Source organism: Chiroxiphia lanceolata, chromosome 8, assembly GCF_009829145.1.
Source record: "Chiroxiphia lanceolata isolate bChiLan1 chromosome 8, bChiLan1.pri, whole genome shotgun sequence".
In the NCBI taxonomy this organism is placed as follows: Eukaryota; Metazoa; Chordata; class Aves; order Passeriformes; family Pipridae; genus Chiroxiphia; species Chiroxiphia lanceolata.
This window is the reverse complement of record NC_045644.1, coordinates 32023759-32046333: the sequence shown is the minus strand read 5'-3', so window position 1 is coordinate 32046333 and position 22575 is coordinate 32023759. Positions and strand designations below refer to the sequence as shown.

Below are 22575 nucleotides of genomic sequence, written 5' to 3'. Positions count from 1 at the left end.
ACAAAGTATTTCTAATTATTTCCTTATTTCTAAATATATAATTTGAAAAACGCTTTTTTTCCCCCAAAATACCATCTTTTTATACAGCAATAGCAAAATTCAGCAAGGATATTTAAAGCAAAATGGTAAATAAAGTGTTAAATTGAAGGGAAACTGTATGAAGCAAAACCAGAAGTTGATGTTTCTGTCCATATTTATTTTTTTTTGTATCTTGGAGACAAAGTACCAAAGCAGCTTCCACATTGGCCTAGCCTCCTAAAAAGAGCTCCAGGTACCACGAGTCATGCCAGGGCTACTGGAAAGATCATTAACATCTTTGGGGACACACAGCTTGATGGTCATCAATCCAACGCATTCACAGAAGTCACCCCAGGCAAAGAATTCATTAATTCCATGTCAAATAAAGTAGAAATAACCGTGTTCATAATGCAAATTATCTTTGTTTCCCATTTTTCACATAATGTTGAATAAAAGGAAGAGGTAAAACGCACTGATGCAGGAGGGAGAAATACACTCCCGCCACATGGTGGTACCTTTATGATCCTCCCTTTCCAAAGCTGAGTCTCTGCTTTGGGAATACAACTTGATATCATTCTGTTTCTTATTAAATTTTATTTCCTGTAATAAAAAAATTGAAGTCAGCAGTAACAAAACTTGGTCTTTATCATATCTCTGCTGACCTAATTATCCTTTGAAGAGGTACAATCAGTCACTATGGTTATAAATGTTAATGCAAGGGAAGGTGTTAATATTAGTCAGGGGGAAAAAAAAAAAAATCACAAACTCCATTCTAATCCTCATGAAAGCGAATTAATAAATAAATGATCAGAAGATTAAAGTTTGGAGCACATTCCATAGACTGTTTGTCATCAAGCTTCATCCCTGAAGGTTAAGGAAATGCACCCATATGTCAACATTATCTAAACATTGTTCTGATCACCAACTGATCTTCACCTCTTGTGGTCTTGATCAGGCTCCTGGAAAAGCACACATGGGCACAGCACAGATTTTGGTGTGTGTAAAAATGCACACACACTTCCAGAGGTGTTCAAACTATTCTTTAACTATGGAACTTCTCAAAATACAGTGGCCCAGCAGTAACCTTTTGCTATCAACACATTAGATAAAGGGCCAAAATCAAAACAATACAAGTATTCTTCAAAAAAGCCTGGGTAAACATCCTGGAAAAAGCAGCACTCATAATACAGATGTTAAAATAATTGTCTTTTTAATAACAAAGTTGTGTTTGCCATAAAAAAACCCTGTAACAGTTGTGATGCATCTATTCCAATGTAAATATATTAACTGTTAACCAAACACCGTTCCCTTGCAAGAAGAATTTCCAACTGATATGTGAAATATAGGGGATTATATATTACTACATATATTATACAATATATAACTCATGCTCAATAATTTCTCATTCCACATGTACAGCTAGAACTTAATAACCTTTGTCTAAAAGGTTACTCATCCTCTCCTTTAAATGCACCTCTTCAAGTCCTGACAATTTTTCCAATATAGTATTATTTTTCATTTAAGGCATCTTCTCCAACAAAAACTTGCTGTATCCCACAACAGAATCCATTTCTTCTCCTTTCAGATCTCCTGCTCAGGTTTCTTAGGCCAGCAACCCGCATAGATCTTTGGTCTCTTCACACTGTGAGGTATACACTGTAGTCTAGAGGCAAAAAACCTGTAGAGAAAATTAGCATATACAGGATGCTGCTCCTTTTCACATTTCCAGCTTGACAGAATATATAAGGCCATCTAAATTTTAAATTATACATCACTTCAATTACAACATCATAGCTTCATCTGAAGCTGGCAATTACGTCTTGTAAAGTAAATTAATACTTCACTTCAAGAAGCTGTAGAGAAGTCCAAACCTCTGAAGTGGGCTTTTGTTAAGTCATTAAATTAATGCACAGATTTGTCAGCTCTTTTCTCACAAGCTTTGATCAACTCCTTCCATCTTCTCAGTGTGCCTCCACACAGAGCTGTTTAACATGCTACAAACAGCATTATACATGAGTCCTGGAATGTTTCCTGTCAGACACAGGGAGCAGCACTTTGCCCTTCAGCTGTTATAGCACCTTCTCAATGGAGGCTTCACTTTCCACCAGACAGGCCTCAAACTCAAGTGTTTTCTTCTAACTGCTTTGCCTGTCAGACAGAAGAGAAATAATTACTGAAAAATGTTTTACATACCTTCTTTGCCTTGCCCTATTTCATAGCCTAATATTAAAGGTGAAAACCAGAATTCATTGATTTTTTTAAACATTAGAAGTGAAGTGGTATTTGAAAAGCTCAGAAGCTGTTGGGTTTTTTTTCCAGTTCAACTGAATGCAGTATTACTCCTGTATTAGGCATAGAAAGAGAGCAGAATAGTGTGTGTAGTATAATTAAACTGATTAAGTACAATAATTACCAGATAATTAACAAGATAGCATAGAAAGAAAAAACATAAGAAAACCACATGTTCTTTTACTCCTACAGCCTGCTTAATTTTAAGATACCAATTCATTTCTTACAGAAATCCCCCTCCTCCCTCCCTTTTAAGACTAATTCTTTTGGGAAACCATTCCCAAACTGAGGGCATATACTTTACATTTTTTATTCTATTACATGTTGAATCAAAAAAAAATTTCATTTCCCACTTCAGAAGTTTCATTTAGTGCATATCAACAACAGGAAAACACTTAAAATGGCTTTAACCCAGGAGACTAATGAAGGATAAAACACTTCCTCAGATATGTATTAATAGTAGATTATGTTCCACTATAAACATGACAAAAAGGCACAATCCAATATATAAAAAATACGCTTAGTTGTTTTCCTGTAAAAGCACAGGAATGTTACTGAAAGTATTGTGGCTGATTATTTCAGACTGTCTTTTTAAAATCTGTTTTCCTTTAAAAGAAACAAAATCGTATTCATTTATACATAATGTAAGACCTACAGATGAATATTGTGGAGCCAAGGAATAAATTTAATCTCTACTGAATGCTGGAGAAGGATGGTTCTAAAGGCTTCATGCACGTTTGTTAATGCACAGTCTGACCAAGATGCAGGTCAGCCATAGTTCGCATAAGATAGAGGGGAAAATAATGCAAAGGTATCATGAAAAAAAAAAATATTTAATTACTCTGCCTCTTCATTTTTAAGCACTTGGTATCTGGGACTCTGGAGGTCGTCGATGCTCTCAGCAATTGGCTTATTTAGTGTTTCTGGTAGAAGGAGAGTCAGGAATCCTGCAGACAGTCCAGTGATTCCAAACACCACAAACGGTACAGAAGGACTGAGAGACTTCTGAAATTAAAAACCCAGAGTAAAAACCCAGCATTCTTGCCTGCTCTCAAAAAACAAAAACCGCAGTCAAAACCAAAAGACTACAACTTGTCACTCCAGCAGTTTGTGCAATTATCCATATTCTGGTAGAGGAAAGAAACCCAATAAATGCCATTTCACAGAAACAGCTTCATATGAAAGTTTGTTTACATGTCTAAGAAAACTCAGATACTGAGCGAGCCTTAGCAGTACCGAAGGCATTACATGGCAACCATTTCACTCAGAGATGAAATAGTGAAAACATAAAACATTAGACTATTTCCAAAAATGACAAAATACTAGGTATTTTTAAGCATTGTTCACTCATTCTTGAAATCGAGTGAACACTATTTAATTTTTCATAAAATCAATTTTTTTTCCAAGGAATAGGGGTGGACACGATACCAAAAACAGTGAAGTGCTTTTAAGAGAATTTAATAAATCTGAGTTACATAAAAAGTTGAAAATAATCTTACCATAGATGGCACAAATGGAGCCAAAATGCCCCCAAATCTGCAAGACATGGAGCAGGCACCCAAGCCAGCATTTCTGTTTTGAACAAAGGATGCAAAGTTTGTACTTTCAGAATACACAACTGAATCATGCATGAACATGTGGTGGTAGTGTCCGAGCCAACTTATATATATATATATATATATATATATATATATATATATATATATATTTTAAGTTATCTGTAATCTTGAATTTAAATAAAGTTTTTAAAGACCTCCAGTGGTTACTCCAAAGACTTTCCTCAACGGGGTGCAGGTAAGGTAAAATCACACGCTTTCAAACGCTCCCAAAACCACCCTGTTGTGCAATCAATCCTTCAATCAACCAACAAAGAGAGAGGCTTTCCAACCTGCACCCTAAGGCAATTTAATTGGGCATCCCTGAATGGAGAATGATTTCAAAATGTGGCAGGATCTTCAGAGAGAAGATGCTGAATCTTATCTCCAGCTTGAGCTGCAACAGCCTCTCCTCTGCCACCTCGGGGTGCACAGAGGAAAAGTCAGTGTTTACCTCCAAACAGAAAATAACTCTCTGCCAGTGAGAAGCTTGAAAACATCTGGCCAGATGTGTCACTACAGGAGCTGCTGAATTCTGTGCTCCCTTCGATTTTCAGACAAGTTTAAAACAATCTCATCCAGACTGTGATAATCATGGCTTAGAACAGCAAGATCCTCTTCAAAGGAAAGTTAAAAAGTCCTCAGAGTCTTTAATTTCCTGACCAATTGCAAAAAGTCTTCCATCTCTGCATCATTCCTAAATACAATATTTAACAGCCCTTCAGAGATGGGTGTCGGCACCAATCACCAGCGAGATGGTAACAACAAGGTCACGGTGGCTGCTCTCTCTGCATCACTTGGTTCCTTCCTCTCATTCATCATCATCCTCAGTCTCGCTGCTGAGCTGAGCTGTTCCTGCTCATCTTTTTTCTCCCTCCTGCTCACCCTTTTCCTCCTCCAAAGACAGGAAGACAGTGACAGGATTAAGGACTACGAGGAGAGTGGTGACACGGGTCACTGGTATCCCAATATCACCCACCTGCATGTCCCTTCCTAATGGCCCTTTGCCAGGTGAAGGGAAACAGGTGGAAGGAGCTGATGAGAGGCCAGTGACTTTGGAGTAAAATAAACAGAAAAGGCAACCTTTTCTCTCATCAAGTCCTCTTGGGAAAAGGAAAATAGCAACCCATGTTTCCTCACAGTTAGGCCACATCAACCCAAATCCCACAACACAAGGCCAAGCACCTCCCTTGCCAACAAAATCCCTGCATGATGGGACACACCAGTCTGTGTGTGAACCATTCCTTTGGAAGTATCCTTCCCACAGATCCCAAGCCTGTCCATGCCCAGAGGTTTGGTGGCTTCTTAACTTTCTGCTGAGAGGGAATATGGTAAAATGGGATCCTAAATGCAAATTGTATCGTTGCCATTCCAATGCAAAATGAAAGCAGTTATTAAAAGACCCAAGGATAGTTTCCCCACTGTGAAAATAATCAAATAGCTTAATAATTACTGAAAATAAGCAAAAAAAGCTGTCCTAGGCAGTGCAATGGCTTCACTCTGATTTCACCCAAGACACACAAGGATGTCATCATTTTGCAACTACTTTCTCATGAAAAAACCCCCGTGAGTTTTTACATCTATATCACTGGAGCTATGATTACAATTTGTTCCCAAAGATAACCTTCCTCTTTGTCCAAAATGCAACAGCAGTGAAATTTTCTATTTTTAACTTTTTTTCATTCCCCAGCAGGTATTTTAATGACACATCAAAAAGGAAAAAAAAGCCCCAAGCCCAAAGACTCCCCAGCCTGCAGCACTGCCCTGTTTATACCATGAGGTATATTTGTCACCGCTGCATGTACCAGTTAACTTAAAACAGAGGCCTAACAGTCCTCATACTTAAAATAGTAAGTTTAAATACAGAGCAGTAATACTGAAGACATTTAATTTTTCTGTAAAACATCCACCTGAAAAAAAAAAAAGGGCAAAAAAATAGTTATTCCACCTCCTCTGCCTTTGAATGTACATGTCTCATCCCAGGACTGATCCAGGAGCACTACAAAGCTTTGCAGAGACCACCAGGTGGTGCTGATGTTTTGATTTAAATTTAACACTCACCCATCACACCACTTCTCTTGCAGAAACTATAATATTTGCAATTAAAAGGACCAGAGACTTATCAAATGTTTTTAAATGTATAAATTGTCACATGTCAGGAATGTTCATATGGTTTAATGTATCAGTTTGTCACATTACTAAACTGGTCTAATAAAGTTACTATTTTTTTTAACTGTCTTTCTCCTTACGTTTTCTCCACTGGTGGTCTGTGAATTTGCCATACAAAGTACTTTTTTTTGCCAGAATATTAGTGCAGATTCTCAAATGAAGCAGCACTTTACTTGATTTTTTTTTTTAATATTCCTCATGAAAATTACTTAGTTTCATACACACAGAGATGCTGCTGTAATTCCTGCTAGGCATGAGCTGTCACACACTTGGCACCAGACATCAACAGGACTTAAGGAGACAGTGTAGCATGAAAACACAGCAAAACAAGCAGAAGCTGATAAATTAAAAACATTTTCAGATTTAATTTTCTTGATTCTTAACTCCTGAAAAGTAGAGGGGACAGGGAAACAAACAAACAAAAATCAAACGTGCTCAAAAAAAACCGGAAAACAAGGAGGGTCTGAAGTTTGGATGGGGAGAATACAAACAATCCCCCACATCCAACTGCAGTCAGTGTGCCTGGGACTTGCATAGTCAACCTGAACCTGTGCCAAGAACCACAAGCTCAGTATCTACAAACAGTCACTCCACTTCCATCCTCATCAGTGGTACTGCTGAAGCTGCATCCACAGTCCAGCTTTTATGGCTCCCTAACATGGTAATTTATGAACCTTGATAGAAAAAAAAAAAAAAGCCAATCCAAGGAGTCCCCCAACTTTTCTGTTTGTTTGTTTTTTCATTTCCCCCCAAAACCCTGGATTCAAGTGATTTGTGTCACCATCCTAACTACAGCCACATCTACCAGCTGGGACATCTTCCTACTTCACATCACCTTTCAACTTGCCTGCTCTCTCTAAACTGGGCTCAGTTTTTTTGAGTACATTTGCAGTTGCTATTCTTAATCGACTCGTGCAATGTGGCTCAAAGTCTGAACACGTACTTAGAGCACATCCAGAAAATCACATGGGACCAACATGAGGGTGAGAAGAACAAGACTGTGCATTATGTTTGCCTATCTCAGATTTATCTTGGGACAACAGGAGAGTAACTTCACAGAGAGCTGGTAAGAACTATGAAAAATAAATTAAGGTTTTTAGCTCTACACCATTAATTAAATGGTGTAGAGCAAATGACTGTCATATAGACACTATTAAAATGGGCTGCATTATAAATATTTAATTAAATAACAAAGATATAGAAAAGCACTTGCTTTCCAGCAGGCAAACAAAGTCATATGGGAGATATAAGCACACAAAAGGACTGTAAGTAGTCCTTACTGCACAATCTGCATTTATTATTAAGGTAGCACACACTCTGATCACATCATTGTGTTTGGGTTTTCTCCCTGTAATTGTACTCCCAAAAATCAATAGTAGAAATGATAAACAAGCACTGCAGCACGAGAAGCTGGTTTTCATGGTTTTGCTCTGGATTCAGACCAAGAGCAAATTTCCCCAAACAGCCTGGAAAAGTGCATTGGTGCAAAATGTGTGACTACTTGGAGATGCCCTTTGGCAGCCCTGGTGAGCTGCCTTACTTACAGAAAGAACTCATACAGTTATTTCAGGTAAAAATAATTACAGATAAATGCTAAAGCACACCAGCAATCCTGAGCATGGAAAACAATTTCATTTACCCAGAAGCTCTGCTAAATTACCTCAGCACTGTTGGGTACAGCTCAGATGTATAAATATACAGGATGTTGAAAGCAGCACTGACCATCATTTTTCCACACAGAGCTAACAAAGTGGGACCCAGGAGGAGACCTTTCAGGAAAGAGAAAACAGGATGTAAGCATGAACAGTCTCTTTTCTTATTCTTTCTTTACACAAATTTCTAGTCCTCGTTTGGAGACTGTCACAAAAAGCAGTGTTTAACCCATACATTTTTCAACTACGAGCACAAAAGCAGTATTCTCAGTTCTTCCCAAACAAGCTAGTTTCTTAAGATAGCTTAACAAAATTGTATTTAGGACAAAGGAAATCAGATCCTTTTTGTTTGTTTGTTTGGAAACTGTCAAACTATCACATGTCTAAAGGAAGGGCTGCTGCTTCCAGCTCTGCAGTCAGAACATCTTCCCAGGTAACTGCATCCTTTGACAAGCACAGACAACATGCCCTTCTTGACTAATTTATTAGATTAAACCCATGAAAATTCATTCACCTCAACAGTTTATTTGCTCCCCAGGGACACCCTGTTGGGACTTAAAATTGTGACAGCTCTGTAATTGGAAAGAACGAATGCTAATGCATTTACTAAGTTTACTAAGAGACAGAGTTTGGTTGGCCAAACTGAAGTGTGCATCTTTTAGAGTCCAAAAGAAACCTGGCTTCCATTAATGTGATTTTGGTTATGGTTATGTTTGCACCATATGTTTTAATAAAAAGAGAATTTAATACTTTTTTAGATGAAAAAAGAACAAATATTCTAATTAGCTGTATTTCAGGTTCCCTTCCTTAGCACTGAGTTCAGCGTTTTTGATTTGGATCAAATGATGTTCATTAAGTCATGGGAAACTCTGATTGCTTCTCAATTGCTTTTCTTTTAGTTTTGCCCATCAGTACTTTCAGTATAATTCATCTATCCGGTCAGATCCTGTTTCAACTGATGAAGAAATTCATCTGTATGTAAACTGAAATCCAGAAACTTGATTTAATTTCTTTAAGTGTGATGCATTTTTGCACTTATTTCTGTAATTCATGCAAAACAGACACAATATTTTCACCCAAGTTCTCCTTTTACACGGGAAGAACTGGAATATTACACACAGTTGCCAGACGGAAAGGTGTGAAACTGGTCCTCCCAGTGCTATTACGTAGATTCACCCTCTGTCAGTCACCCTCATGAGCACAAGTTCATTTGAGCAGGACTTTTGAGACTGAAGGAGTCCATAAACTTACTTCAGACAAAGTATCCACAATGAAAGGGTCATTCTCAGCACAAAATACTCAACATTAACTAGAGCTGAGGTAAAATCGATTTAAAGAACTGCAAATTCTCTTTCCTGCTGCAGTGGAAAGCATATCAAGGAAAGCCACAAAAAGGTATTATGCCCTAAGCACAAACAGATAAATCTCAATGAAAGCTAAAATTTAGTTACCCCTAGACTGGGAGTCTCCTTTGCTTGCTGCAGTATAAAACAGACACAAAATGCAGATGGTCTTTCTGCTCCACAGCAGCTTTTGAAAGAAAATAGTATTACAGCTCCATTGCCCCTCTACTGCCACTCTCCCTCACCATCTTCCAGTCTGATACACAAACTAATTGATGAATTTTAAGTGATAAGGAAAGAGGGAGCTGAGGGTTATATCAGTCTTTACTTAACCACTGGCAGAATTTTAGTCTCCAATTCAGTACACGTCTTTAATATCAGAAATGCTCTTGGCTTATTCCACAGGGGAAATCACTCGGATCAGATTTTCATTCACAAATAAGCAGAGTTATTTAGAAATCAAGCAAAGGTTACAGACACGAGAGGCAGGTGCCCAACATCTCATTAAAATCTTAAATCCCTTGTAAGAAAATCAAGGATCTTATCAATCACTCGGAAGAACAGAGATTTAGACAAATGTAATAGTAATGGGAGGGTCAGACTGGAACTGCAGCAATCCTTGTTTCATCCAAAGTGACTCATCTTCATCATGCTTGGAGCCAAATTTATTTCTTCTGAACTGACACAGATCACTCTGGGCCAAGAGCCAGCTTTACTCTCACCACAGCGCCAAGTAAGATGTTTTAATGGGATTAAAGACAAATCAACCGGAAAAGGCAGAAGACTTCCTGTAAATAAGGAACTCTTCAGGAATTATTACCCTATCCTAATTAGCCCCTACTGCTTTTCTATCATTTTGTTTTAAAATTCATAAAGAGAGGCACAAAGAGCAAACTTGTTGGAATAAAGGAAGACGCTGCCTCAATAAAAGGAGCAACAAAACATCTGAGGACTTGAATTAATGCAAGCTGGCATATTAGATTATGGGACATTTTCTCTCTGTCTGCTTTTCTTCCTGAGCCTTTTCTCAGATCAATTAGAACTGGATGCCAGACAGCATTTATATCTGTTACGGATAAACACAGCCTTTGGAAGACTACCTTGCGATCACATGGCTGATGCTCCCAGTCAGAACACTGTTAAGACTGAAGCATTTCTAATGATGGGATGTTAAGAAAAACACAAGCAGAGAGCAGCCACTTCTACTTGTTAGTGTCACACAGACCTAAGTTTTCAGTAGCTAAAATAAATACTAGAACAGAAAAAAAATGTACTTGAAACGGAAATAAAATTGAAAAGATAAAACCGAACATTTTGTGAATGTCACTGACAACGCCAGAGAAAAACACATCTTTTGAAAAGAGAAATACATGTGATGATGCTCCACTGTTACCAGGAGCTATCCTCACAACTGCATAACACAGCAATACCCAGCTGAGTCTGACAAAGGCAGCAAGCTTCCTGCCATCCCTATGGCTTCCATACTGCAATTCTGACTTCCATTTCTAATTCTCAACTACAAAATTATTTTTTTTAAGCTTTTTCGTGGCTTGGGTGTTTTTTAATGATTAATTGAACTTCTAATTCCAGAAAATGTCAGGTTTTTTATTTCTGTAAATATCACATGCCACCAAAACCACTGTAAAATTAAGCTTGGCACCTCACACTGTCAAGATCCAAACCAAGATTACACTGCACAGTGGTCTGGCTATGAAATCCAGCACTTTAATGTGAACTGCTTAACAGTGATCAATGAATGCAGGATCTGTATCTGAGACAGAACGGGACAGCTTGGGCTGGTCTTCAGAGAGCCAAGGGCTTACAGCCAGGCCAACTTAGTCAACTAACACCGTCAAATTAGGCCTGCAAGGAGTTAAAAGGAATATGGACAAGACCCTGTCTCCCTGACCAGCCCCAAAAAGAGAAGAGAGGGATGTAAATGGATAGGGTACTGGGCCCTCATCCACTAGGTCACCAAGTGTCCATCAAGCTATTCTGTCGGCTTTTATCCCAACTTCTGCTTTGCCAGCAGCACACACTTACCAGCATTTGTTGGTAAAAACATGGCAAACACACAGGCAAGTCCTGCAAATGTCAGAAAACACGTCATAGTTTTACGTCTTCCAGACCTGGAAGGAAAAGAGCATGCGGATAAAGATGGAAACAAGGCCCTCCAGCGTTTTTCAGCTTGTCTGCAAATTACCAAAGTACTGAAGCACACAGCAGCACAAGTAACAGCTCTAAATCTATTGTACCTCGGTCAGTGCTTCACATCTTGTGGCTTTTTGCCACTGACCTCAGTGAGACCAAAGTATCGTTACAAAGACACTGAACGTGCAGGTTACACGAAACCCTGAGGAGCCCTGGGTTGTCAGAAATTTTTGAGCTTCAGAAAAAAGCACCCACACAAAGGATGGCCTCCAAGCACACTGAAAAGTATGAAAATACACAGACATGGATCACCCGTGCCTTCCTGAAAATTGAACAGCTCTCACTTCAAAGTTCTCTTACAAAAGATTAGGTAAAAATGAACAATGCTGAAAACTGCTTTCAACTGCAGTTGGTAGGCACTACAAAACCAAGTTATTCTGAATAAAATATGTAAGAGAGATATATAACCTATAGGTACTTAAATAACTAGGCTACTCACTTCTTTCCATAAACACCAAAATTTTTTAATAACATTAATCATTGAAGAGCTTATCTCTGGAGTAATGTAAGATCTGAACAAAACTAAAAAAGCAAAGATGCAGAAAACCAGTCTCATTTCTGTATCAAGCGCAGAAATCCCTACAGCAGAGTAAATCCCCAAAGAATCAACACTGTTTAGAAAAACTGAAGTATCTCACTGAGATACTTCTCACTTTCTCACTTTCTCACTGAGAAAAATGTTAATCTTTTTCTAGGGTATCTACAAATACATGCAGAGAACTAGGAAATAAGTTTTTCTTACCAGGATTTCTCAATGAAAAACATGCAGAGAGGAAATGCTGGAACTTCTGCAAGACCAGAAAGAGCCACATTTAAATACAAATTTCCTCTTAAATCACCAGCATTTAAAGTTAGTCCATAGTACACAAAGCTGCAGACATACCTAAAAATAACCAGAAAAGTTATATTATTAACAGAACTAGTCTTTAGGACTAAGAAAGCATTTCAAAGATAAATTATGCCAAGTTATGGATTAGCTATACTGAGGTACATGGTAGGAAGAGAACTCTTAGATCCTCCTGGAAGGGAAATAAGGCAATGAGAAAAGCTCCTATTTAATTACAGTAACTTGGTACAGTTGTATCACTTTTCAAGACAGCACCTAATATAAATCTATGCAATCTGTATTTTATCTTGCTCACAATTTTCCTGCACTGAACCTGTAAAATGTAATTTCAGGCTCTTAACTCTTCTTAATCCAGATCTCTGTGGCTGCCTAATCTGTGCAGCCCTTTTCTTCCCAAGACTGGTTCAAACACACATCCTCTCAGTAATTTCTGCTTCAGCTTCTCATTTCACTCTATGTAAATATTATGTTCTCACCAGATTATTTCTTAGTAGGTTTTGAAGCAGTTTCTAAGTAACATACTGAAAATAAAACACAACAGCAACAATAATGGAACCGCAACCTTGCAACACGTCACTTCACAGGATTATTGTCTACCATCAACCAACACATTTATGACACATTGATGTTCTGTACTTTTTAAAGATACTACTTTTTAGAGAAAAGGATGAAAATGTTCATTACTTCCTCGTGTCTGATTCACCCCCAACACCTCAGCACCTTGCCGTCACCCACCAGATGTACATCAGAAGGATGGTTCGCCACCGAAGGACCGGCTGTTTCACCAAGTTCAGAATTCCAGGTGCTGACTCATCCTTCCTCAGAGTTCCTGCACTTGGTTTCAATTTTAGATTTAATCTTTCTTTTCCATTACAAAGGGCAATATATTGCAACACGTCTTCAGCTTCTGCTGTTTTCCCTTGGGAGTACAGCCACCGTGGAGATTCCGGGAGCATGCTAACAGGAGGGAACAGAAGAGCAACAATGACAAGTTCATTCACTGCTCTAAAGTCAATCTTACCATTTTGCAAATCGATACTTGGATAAAAATACCAATACAAAATTCAGAGGAACACATTATAGTTGCACTGTTCTGCACATTCAGTTCCAGGCAGCCTGGTGATAATATAGTTAAACCTTACAGATGGATCCCTGGGAGATGCCTGACAATGCACTCAGTCATGTTAGAAAAGTTTACATCTCATTCTTGACTTTTGCTGAACTGACTTCTTAGGCAATGCTACAATAGCATGGCCAAGGAAGCATCTCAAACCTCTACTATTTGAACATTCTGAACAAAACCTGGTTTTATTTCAAGCTTCTCCACTACAGGAAGGGCTCCGAGTTGGAGCAGAGAGAAGGAAAGAAACCTTACTGGGGAATTAATTGTCAGGCTCCAGTACCAGCTCATCACTGCTCATATAAGATTTAAATCTCTTATTCCCACGTATAATCAGAATATCCTGGCTTTCCACAACTTCGGTTCATTATTCCAGCTTTTCTTTTTCCTCTGTGGCAGCTTTTATATGAGCCATAAAATAAGGAATGGAATATTTTTAACTGAACATTTATTTTCTCCGGCACTCTTAACAGATATATACATCCTACAACCAAACTAAACTTTCATTACTTCAGAGGATCCCACCATTTTTAGTTTTTGGGGAAGTAATTCTACTCCATCAGAAACAGAACACTATAGAGGAAAACACATCATGCAGAACTTCCTTCTGCTGCCCGCAGAGTTTGTTTTCCTTGACTACAGGAAGTGAGACGGGTTTTTTTACTGTATTCTTTAACAGAACTTAATTCAAGAGCAGATCTATCTAAAAAATAATGGAAATCAGAAGAGCTTTTTCCCATCTGTGCCATGTGCTAGACATTCCTTGTATTAATGTGCAGGCAACCTACTACACTATTCTTTTATTTCTTCTACAGCTTTAACTAGTGACCAGGAGTATACAAGGTGCATTACTTGATACATTAAAAGAACATTTTCTAAGAACACAGCCCAGACAAAGCTAGCACCTCATTCCTTAAATACTGATATATTTTATAATCATTTTTTTTATAATGTCAGTGTGGGAATTCTAAATAGGAGCACCCAAGCACAGCAGCGCTAGGAATAGACACAAGGAACCTCAAAAGCAAGCAGATACACTAAAAAGGCAATTCCTAGTGCTCTCACTTAGTTCCCTTTGCATGCTGAGTCTCACGGAGAGGAACTCTACAATCCCTTCCCAAGCTCTGAAGCCCTGCCTTGGCAGAAGGCAGCGTTCCTGTCCCTGGGAGATGCTCCAGCTCACAGCCTCTGGCCGGCCTTCTCTTCCCTTCCCAAGCAGATCTGTAACTGAGTTTCCTTGGACAGCTGGCACACAGCTGCTCACTGCAGCGCTGGCCACCACAGCTGTAACAACATGCAGAAACACAAGCCTGTCTGCTGGGTAACCCCGACTTTCTGCTTCACTTCACACCCCTTCTTCCTGCACAACACAGTTTTAACTCCTGCTTGGCTCACAGAACCCTACAGAAAAGTGTCACCCTCCTTTACACTCCTCTCAAATGGTGACAAGAAGAAGGAACTGTTCATTACTGCATTTTTTTTTTCTTATCATGAGAATGCACGTGAACCACTTACAAAGAGAGGAGGAGGAAGAAGACTCCTGGACTGTTCGACACCAAGGCGAGGTAGCGCCACTCTCTGATACAGTAACCCAGCAAAGCAAAAACAGCAATGCCAACTGCAAATGTCATATTAGTTAGTGAACCTGAAAAAAACAAGAGCAAGCCAATCACCACAGAAAACCATTGGAAAAAGGGAAAAAAATTCTTAAAGCAGAAGCCTGAAATTCCTAAATAAAACAGCAATTTTATGAGCTATCTTTACAGCACTTGTGAACCAGCTGGCTTAAGTGTAACATGGAATCCCAATGAAGAACAGCTTTGTGTAGTGTATGGGAGGGTTGGGGGGTTTTTTCCCCTTTAAAAAATAGAAGAGTGGGACATAGGAGAGAGTAAAACATGAACAGGAACTCAGAGACTAAAGAGAAAACCTGAGGACAGGAGGGGAAGCATTGGGAGCAAGTGATTTATTTAGGTCTGTTAGGGAAATCTGGAATAGAAGCAGCAGGCTGGAGCAGAAACTGGAAGTTACAGAAGTACAAGGACTGAGCTCAGTACAAAACCAGCTGCCAATCCTGGGGTTTATTACAGCAGATTTCTGATGAACAAACAAAGAAAAGTGTTTAAAATACGGGGTCAACTGGAACTCCAAAAGCCCAGCAACAAACCTTCTGCAGCCAAACACAGGAGATCCTGTGGCTCCCAGACACTCGGAGCTGTGTCCCACAAAGCCCAGCTCACACCAACATCCCGACAGCTGCTCTGACACAGCTGAGCTGCATCCAGCATCTCCCTCTCCCTCAGCCCCTCCCCCTCCTTCTCAACGCTGAGCACAACTGGAATAGAGTACCTAGGGCAACAAGCAGCAGGAAATGGCCCAGCTTGTCCATCCATCGGGAGGCTGGCCCTGCAGGGAGGAGGCTGGGAAGAGCAGAGAGACAACTGGGCAAGGGAGGAGGAAGGGCGGGAGAGAGAGAGAGAAAGCACAAGTCAGAAAAGTGAACTCAGAAGAGGAAAATTCAGTACTTAAAAAAAAAGGTGAAAGGTTATAACTAAACCACAACTGTCTCATACACCCCCAGGAGCTCAGAGAAAAAAGTAAGAAAAACAGCAGAACAAGGCAACTGAATAAATGAGGGAGAGAAATATGCTCATCACAGACACAGAAAGCCAGCATTTGGACTATGTTTTTCCCCATGTTGTGTCTGCCAGAAAGGCTACTCCAGCTTTGAAACTGTCTGACATCCAAGTGTTAAACTTATTTTAAGTCTCAGCATTGGCATATGAGAAAAGGACATTTAAAAATACTGGATGGTCAGCACATTCAGCAGTGGAAAAAACACTGTCCCGGCACCAGCTCATTTTGTGGTTCACAGAGACTTTTCCCAGAATACCTTCCCAAGGTACCACACAGGAGAAGTTGGCAGGATCTGCCAAAACATTTGTTTTCTTTTTTAACGTAATGCAGTGTACAAATTGAGAAATTTTAGGAATTAGTGTATCAATTTGAAAACCGCAGTTTTGCTACTTATCAAACAAACTCAATTCCATCTCCCTTATTCAGGCACCTTTCCCACAGAAATGAGAACCTGGATGAATCACATCACACTCATCTGATTTATACTACAACTGACTTGACTTTGTACAAACATAAAATGTAAGGCACTGATAAAACAATATGTGTCACAGTAACAATGATTAAATATATCCCAAATCCCACCTGTAAATGACCAAAATGATTTTCCTACATATTCTTGTGTTAGGACAAAAGACACAAGAGCCATTCCACCATTCACGATTCCAACAAAAAACCGTGAAATCGCAAATATGTCATAATTCGGAGCTAAGGCTGTGACATACCCAAAAATGACATCAAAAAAGAGACCTGTAGAGACAGAATAAAATGGAATTAGTACTTCTGCTACACAGCTTGAACTCCAAAACAGAGCAGGGACCACAGTCAGCGACTGACTATAACGAGTAGACTTTAGTGCTCATCTCCCATGTCTTGCATTTGGCTTTCTGAAATCACATCATATGAAAATTACAATCATTTTCAAGGCACACACTTGAGGCCTGCAATGTCAAAGGTGACAATTCCTTCACACAGTGTTCTCATTAAACAAAAAGACCCTTTGGTTGCAAAAGGGTCTGGAAAACAGAACACCAGGACAGGAGGAACCCACTCTAAAGATGTTTAGGGAAGTCATTCTCCCCCTCACCCTCCAAAAACGGGTAAATTATTTTTCATTTGGAACAATATGGTTGGGCAATGTGTGGAATACTGCGCTCCAGTAGTGATAACCAGGGTAAAACCAGGTTCTTTTTCATCTGCCATCAATATTCTGTGACCTCTGTGTTGCTCAGCACACTCATATTGACAATTTCAGTGCTGCTCCACTCTGGGTGACAAGCTGACACAGATCACTGACAGAGCAGGGGACCCACGAGCAGCCTCTGAGCAGGGTGGGCCAGGGGCAGGGAAGAAAAGAGATGTTATCCATGTAGAATGCTTAAGAAAAATCTTTTAACACTCCTACCTGAGATATACACTGGTTTCCTGCCCAGTTTATCTGACAAAGGGCCAAATGTGATATTTCCAATGAGCAGTCCAGCAAAAAACAGGGATGATGCAAGGCTTACTTTGTAGGCTTCTCGGTCAATTAGGTACCACTGCCAAAAAAAAAAAAAAGAATATCCTTATTAAAAGTATTAACACCAAGTTGCTGCTTTCCTCAAAAATAATGAAAAATCCATCAAAATTCTTCACTTGCCATTTCCCACTTGTTGTTTTATATCCCATTAAAGTTTTATTCAAAGCTTGATAGGTAAGCCATGTTTTTGCCTCCCCAACAGACCCTAACATCTCTCCCTCAGGAAATTTCAATGTAATATATTAAAATCTTTCAACTTAGTAAGTGCAAATAGTTGCACCCCAATTCCCAAGCTTTGGCCAGGCAGCTTACCTTAGGTTATTAAAACAAGGAGAGTCTGAACTGTTAACAGTTTATCCAGCACTGAACCAACTCGGCTGTTTCAAAGCACAGGTATTAAAAATCCTTCCTTAGCAAGAATAATGCACGTTCAGTGCTGCAGTACTCAGAGAGTTAATGTTGTGCAGCTGTGCTTCCTGAACCACCAGTGATCCCTGGTGCCCTTCCCCACCATACGCATGCTGAACCCTTGAAGGCAATCGGGAAGGGATTACGGAAAAATGTCCTCGTTTCATAAAAATGCCAAGAACTACTTACAGACTACTCACTGGTGTTTTAGTATCTCACTGCACATGTGCATTTATAGCCAAGCCAAAGTTAGAAATGCATCATGGGTTTCTTCACCAAGTATACTTTCTACCTCATCCAAAAGCTAAACTGAGGCAGCGCGGTCAAAAATCATCAGAAGAGAAGAAAATGAGCTCAGAGTGGGTTGAAATCAGAATGAAACACTATTTCCTGCTGGGGCAAGGCACACAGAGAGCTTGTGCAGCCCCTGTGCTACGGACAGGGAGAGTCAACACTCACAGAAACACACTGCTGGACTTACAAACACTGCTGACCCCACCAGCTTGGGAAAGAATCAGAAAATCCTAAGTCGTTTTCCAGGAAAGGAAAAAAACTAATTCAACGCAAAGCTTTACCCAGAGAACTATTTCATCATTATTTGATTATTTCAAATAATTCCCAGTGTATTTACTAGAAAATTTATTTCCAAAAAAGCAGATGAGTGTCACACTGGATAAAGATGTAGCCCCAAAACTTATGGTTTCTTAACTTTCTGAGGAGACTTCAACAATGAAATACCCCTGGGTACAAACCCTCAGGAAAATTAAAGTATAAAAATATCCCTGCATGTACTCTCCAAGGCACAGAGCACTCCTTCTCCACTCTAGCACTCCCCACCACACAGATTTCAAACTCCCAGTTCTTGTCTGGAGAGTATTTCAGGCTGATACAAGAGACCACACCTCCTGGATATGGTTGCAAAAATCCACTTCTCAAGAGTAAGGGACCATTTCTACACCAAATGTAGAAGTTCCTGAACTCACTGTCCCATCCTGAACTCACCTTCCTAAGCACCATCACTTGTTAAAGCAGGGGACTGAGTTGATGCCAGAGCAAGAAGCAATTCTAACAACTGTATTTTTCATAAACTAAGCCTAAGCTATTATTTATGAATTCTTAGTTATGCCAAAATTAATTACAACAATTAGTTCCTGAAGCCAAACTCAAGAGTTGCTCTGGAGGTTTTTTGAGAACAGTTCCCCTGGATAACCAGAACAGAACAGAGAATATTTAATCTCCACAAAGTTTAATCTCCAATGCCAAAATAAAGAAAATAAAATTTACAGAAGCAGCTTCCTTTCTCAGGGCAGAACCAGGAAAGACTGCTTTTGCAAACTGTTCCTTGTGCTGGTCGGTGGATGCATGTTTGCATTTTAACAAGTCTAATGTAACGAGCTGTGAAGAATGTAACTTTTAAAAGAATGGATCCATCTATTTTATTTGCACAAAGAGAACTTGTTAAATACTTTTCAAAATGAACTATAGCTTGCCAACAAAAGTGTTGCCAATTTTGCTCTCACCAAAACAGACATCCTCTCAGCTCTTTATATCCACATGGCAGTGTGATTTACTCACTAGACCCTTAGCAGCAAAATGCTGGTCAGCATCTAAAGATTCTATAAGAAGACTGTTAACAATACAGTTTTAAAAAATCTTAAAGTTACCAAAACGCATGGGAACATAAATCTGTTTTGATGAATCTTGGGAATTACCACATATTTTGAAAATAGGGACACTGGCTCCTACATTTAGAAACACAGTCTTAGTTAAAATTTGTTGATTTCTGGTTATAAATTAAGCACTACCCCACATCAGCCATCCTGCTGAAAGTCTGGAACTGAAGGGTGATCTTGCTAATCAAAAAAATCTCTTTCTGACAGAGGATATGATCCAATATTGCATCATTCCTCCAATGTCTAGTCACTACATTTCTCCAAGGTAAACATCACACAGTCACACTTGAGATAACGGGAAGGCAGTAAAATTTGGCACCAGCTACACCAAGTGCTAACCTGTCTTATAGGAGTTTACTGAGAACTGCTCCAAGAATTCCATCAGCAGAACTCCAGCAGTTCAGGCCACCACTCCAGCCACCCACACAGCCTGTTTTCTGGCACTGGCAGCACTGCTCAGGTCACTCGTGCCTGTCTGAGGGATTACAGCCCAGGGACCAGGGAAAAGCAAGCAGAGCCTCTTGCCTGGAATTCATAAGGCATAAGGATGAAGAATAAAGCTTCTGTCCCCCTCAGCAAACTTCAATCTGTTCCATCTCCTGCTCTCACCACACATTAAAATGCACAAGTTCCATTTTCATATTGGTTTCATCTTCTGTAAGGAACCAATGTAACTCATGGCCAAGCTTACATGCACAGCAGATTGTGCAGGCACGACAAACTGGACATCTCTCAGCACTCAACAGACATTAGGAGGAGCTCATCCTAAATTCTAGTTATAAACTGGAATTAAATGATCATTCTTCATTAATAATGACTTTCTAAAACAGCTGAAGGTAAAACTGAAAATAAGTAACATACGGAAAGTTCAACCTAAATTAATAAGTATTAGATTTACACTAGGAAAACTAAACTAATAATTCAGTCGCATACTTTCCGATTTAAAAATAATAACAAAGTCAAAGAGCCAAATGGTGGATTCCAAAGATTTTTAGTAGCATAAGCCAGACATTACACTAAGGCCTGCTTGGCTTTTCCACATGCCATGTCCTGCACCAGTGGCACAAATCCCAAGAAGAGAAAAACTGATGACACTGAAGGAAGTACTCGCCTCAGTGACAATGGATGTGAAGTTGCTGGCAAAACGGATGTGCTTGGCAAGCTCAGCTCTGCTCGCTGGAATTCCCTCCTGGTCTATGTGGTACCTGGGCACAGCTCCCACGAGCACAATAAGCATCGACTGGCAAGCCACGTATACCTTAAAATACAACACAATCAATCACTGACCCTGAACAATCCCAAAGAGACCTGATGGAATATTGCAGGCTTTTCATTAAACTAACAATTAACAATTCCCCAAAGAAAGCATCCCAAAGAAAACACAGTCAGTCTACTGTGTCTAAATCCCCAGATGTGACCATGAAGGCCGTTGGGAGCAGCAAGTACCACCCCAGAGAGGCTGGTGCATTTCCAATGGAAAATTCATCTTCACACCCTCCTTCCTGGTGTGGAGTTGTTAATTTTGTTCTTGCAGATTTTAGCCAGACAAAGGAAAGGAAGATATTAAAAACTTCATTATCATTTCATAGGTGAGATTTAATACTTACATTTTTTTATACATAAAAGTTTTACTTGAATGAGTATATTTATTCATTGAGATGGGCTTCAAGATGTTTTGAACATCTTCCAGGCTTTTCACATGATTTTACTTTTTCTAGCTTAAAATAACATTATCCCTAAGCATATCCACATATTAGTGATTTTTAGCATGTCACCACTAATGGAAAAGTTTTGACTCCAGAATGGCTCCCTTCATTGGACCACAAGTCTTCAGATGGTGCCTTCGGCTGGATGTTGTTTTAATGGGCCATCTAATCCTGTGCTTACCTTGGACACTCTTGCAGAAACAAGTTACAAAGAAAACCATCAATCGGCACAGTCTCCCTTCCTCCCAACCGCGTTTAATTCTAAAAGGAGGAAGCGAGAAAACTAACCGAGCGAAACAGATAAATATTTGCATGCTGGGGCATGGGTACTATTTAAAGACAGCACTCTGCATACCACTTTCAGAAGAGATTAAAATAGGAAAAAAGAAAGAGAAACAGGAAAAAAATGCTGTCGTTAGACTCCATTTCCCTCATCAGCAGAAGCATAAAAGGCGCTCTTTAAAAAGCGAGCAAGATAAAAAGATGCGCACAGGAATAAGGAAAACACATCATGAACTTTGACAAGTTAAGCACGCAAGGCAGCACTGAGGTAAGAGAGAGGTTTGACATGCTCCTTGGAAAAGCACCAAATCCCGTTTGGAACGCCCATGAATCCAAGCGGGGCTGCAAGAGGATGTTTGCTGGCACAGACCGGCGACGGGAGGGAGGGCTCCTCCCCAGGAGCAGCGGAGCAGCGGCCGGGACCGGGACGGTCCTCAGAGGCGGAGTTGCTGGGGGGTGGGACACGGACCCCCAGGCTCCCACCGGGACAGCGTTCCTGGCGGGATTCCCGAGCCCCCTGCAGCCCGGGAGCGGGGCGAGGATGTCCCGGCAGCGGCACCACCGTGCCCGCGATGCTGCCTGGGCTGTGCGAACAGAAACCAAAAGCAGCGCCCGGGGGTCCCGCCGCGCCCTCACCTGCAGCAGCACCAGCAGGGCCGTGAGGCGCCGCTGCCCGCGCCCGAACGGCCCTGCCGCCGCCAGCGCCTCCTCCACATCCAGCCCCAGCTCCAGCCCCGGCCCCGGCCCCGCCGCCATGGCCCGCCCGCAGCGGCGCCCAGCCGGGCTAAGCCGAGCCCAGCCGAGCCGAGCTCCGCCTCGGCCGTAAAGCCTCACCCGCTGCCGGCGCGGGGGCAGGACCGGCCCCGGCCCAGCGAGGACTGTCGGGGGGGGGTTTGGAACGAGAGCTCCGCCACAGCCGCCGAACGGGGCGGGCGGAGCGCGTGGCATCCGCGTCAGGCGGTGGGGAAAAAACCTCCCCACGTTGCAGGAAGAAAAGGCAGGAGGTGGGGCCAGGCAGGATGCTCCGAGATATGGCCACATCTCCTCTCCAGCAAACAGGCAATCACGGGGTGCTGCGGGAGACACCCCGGAGGAGAGCAGAACAGCCC

The 22575-nt window shown here is 40.7% G+C and overlaps 1 protein-coding gene across 1 annotated transcript; it reads right to left on the bottom strand.

The window, feature by feature from the left end:
* Positions 1–1211: 1211 nt before the first annotated feature.
* LOC116790609 (solute carrier family 22 member 15-like) lies at positions 1212–22414 on the bottom strand. Its single transcript, XM_032695725.1, has 12 exons — positions 22103–22414; positions 20590–20736; positions 17284–17416; positions 16464–16628; positions 14760–14889; positions 12860–13081; positions 12020–12160; positions 11110–11195; positions 7732–7840; positions 3807–3879; positions 3149–3312; positions 1212–2166 (listed from the first exon to the last, which is right to left on the bottom strand). The coding sequence occupies exons 1-12, from the start codon at positions 22412–22414 to the stop codon at positions 2154–2156; spliced, it is 1695 nt and encodes a 564-aa protein (XP_032551616.1). The 3' UTR covers positions 1212–2153.
* Positions 22415–22575: the final 161 nt, after the last annotated feature.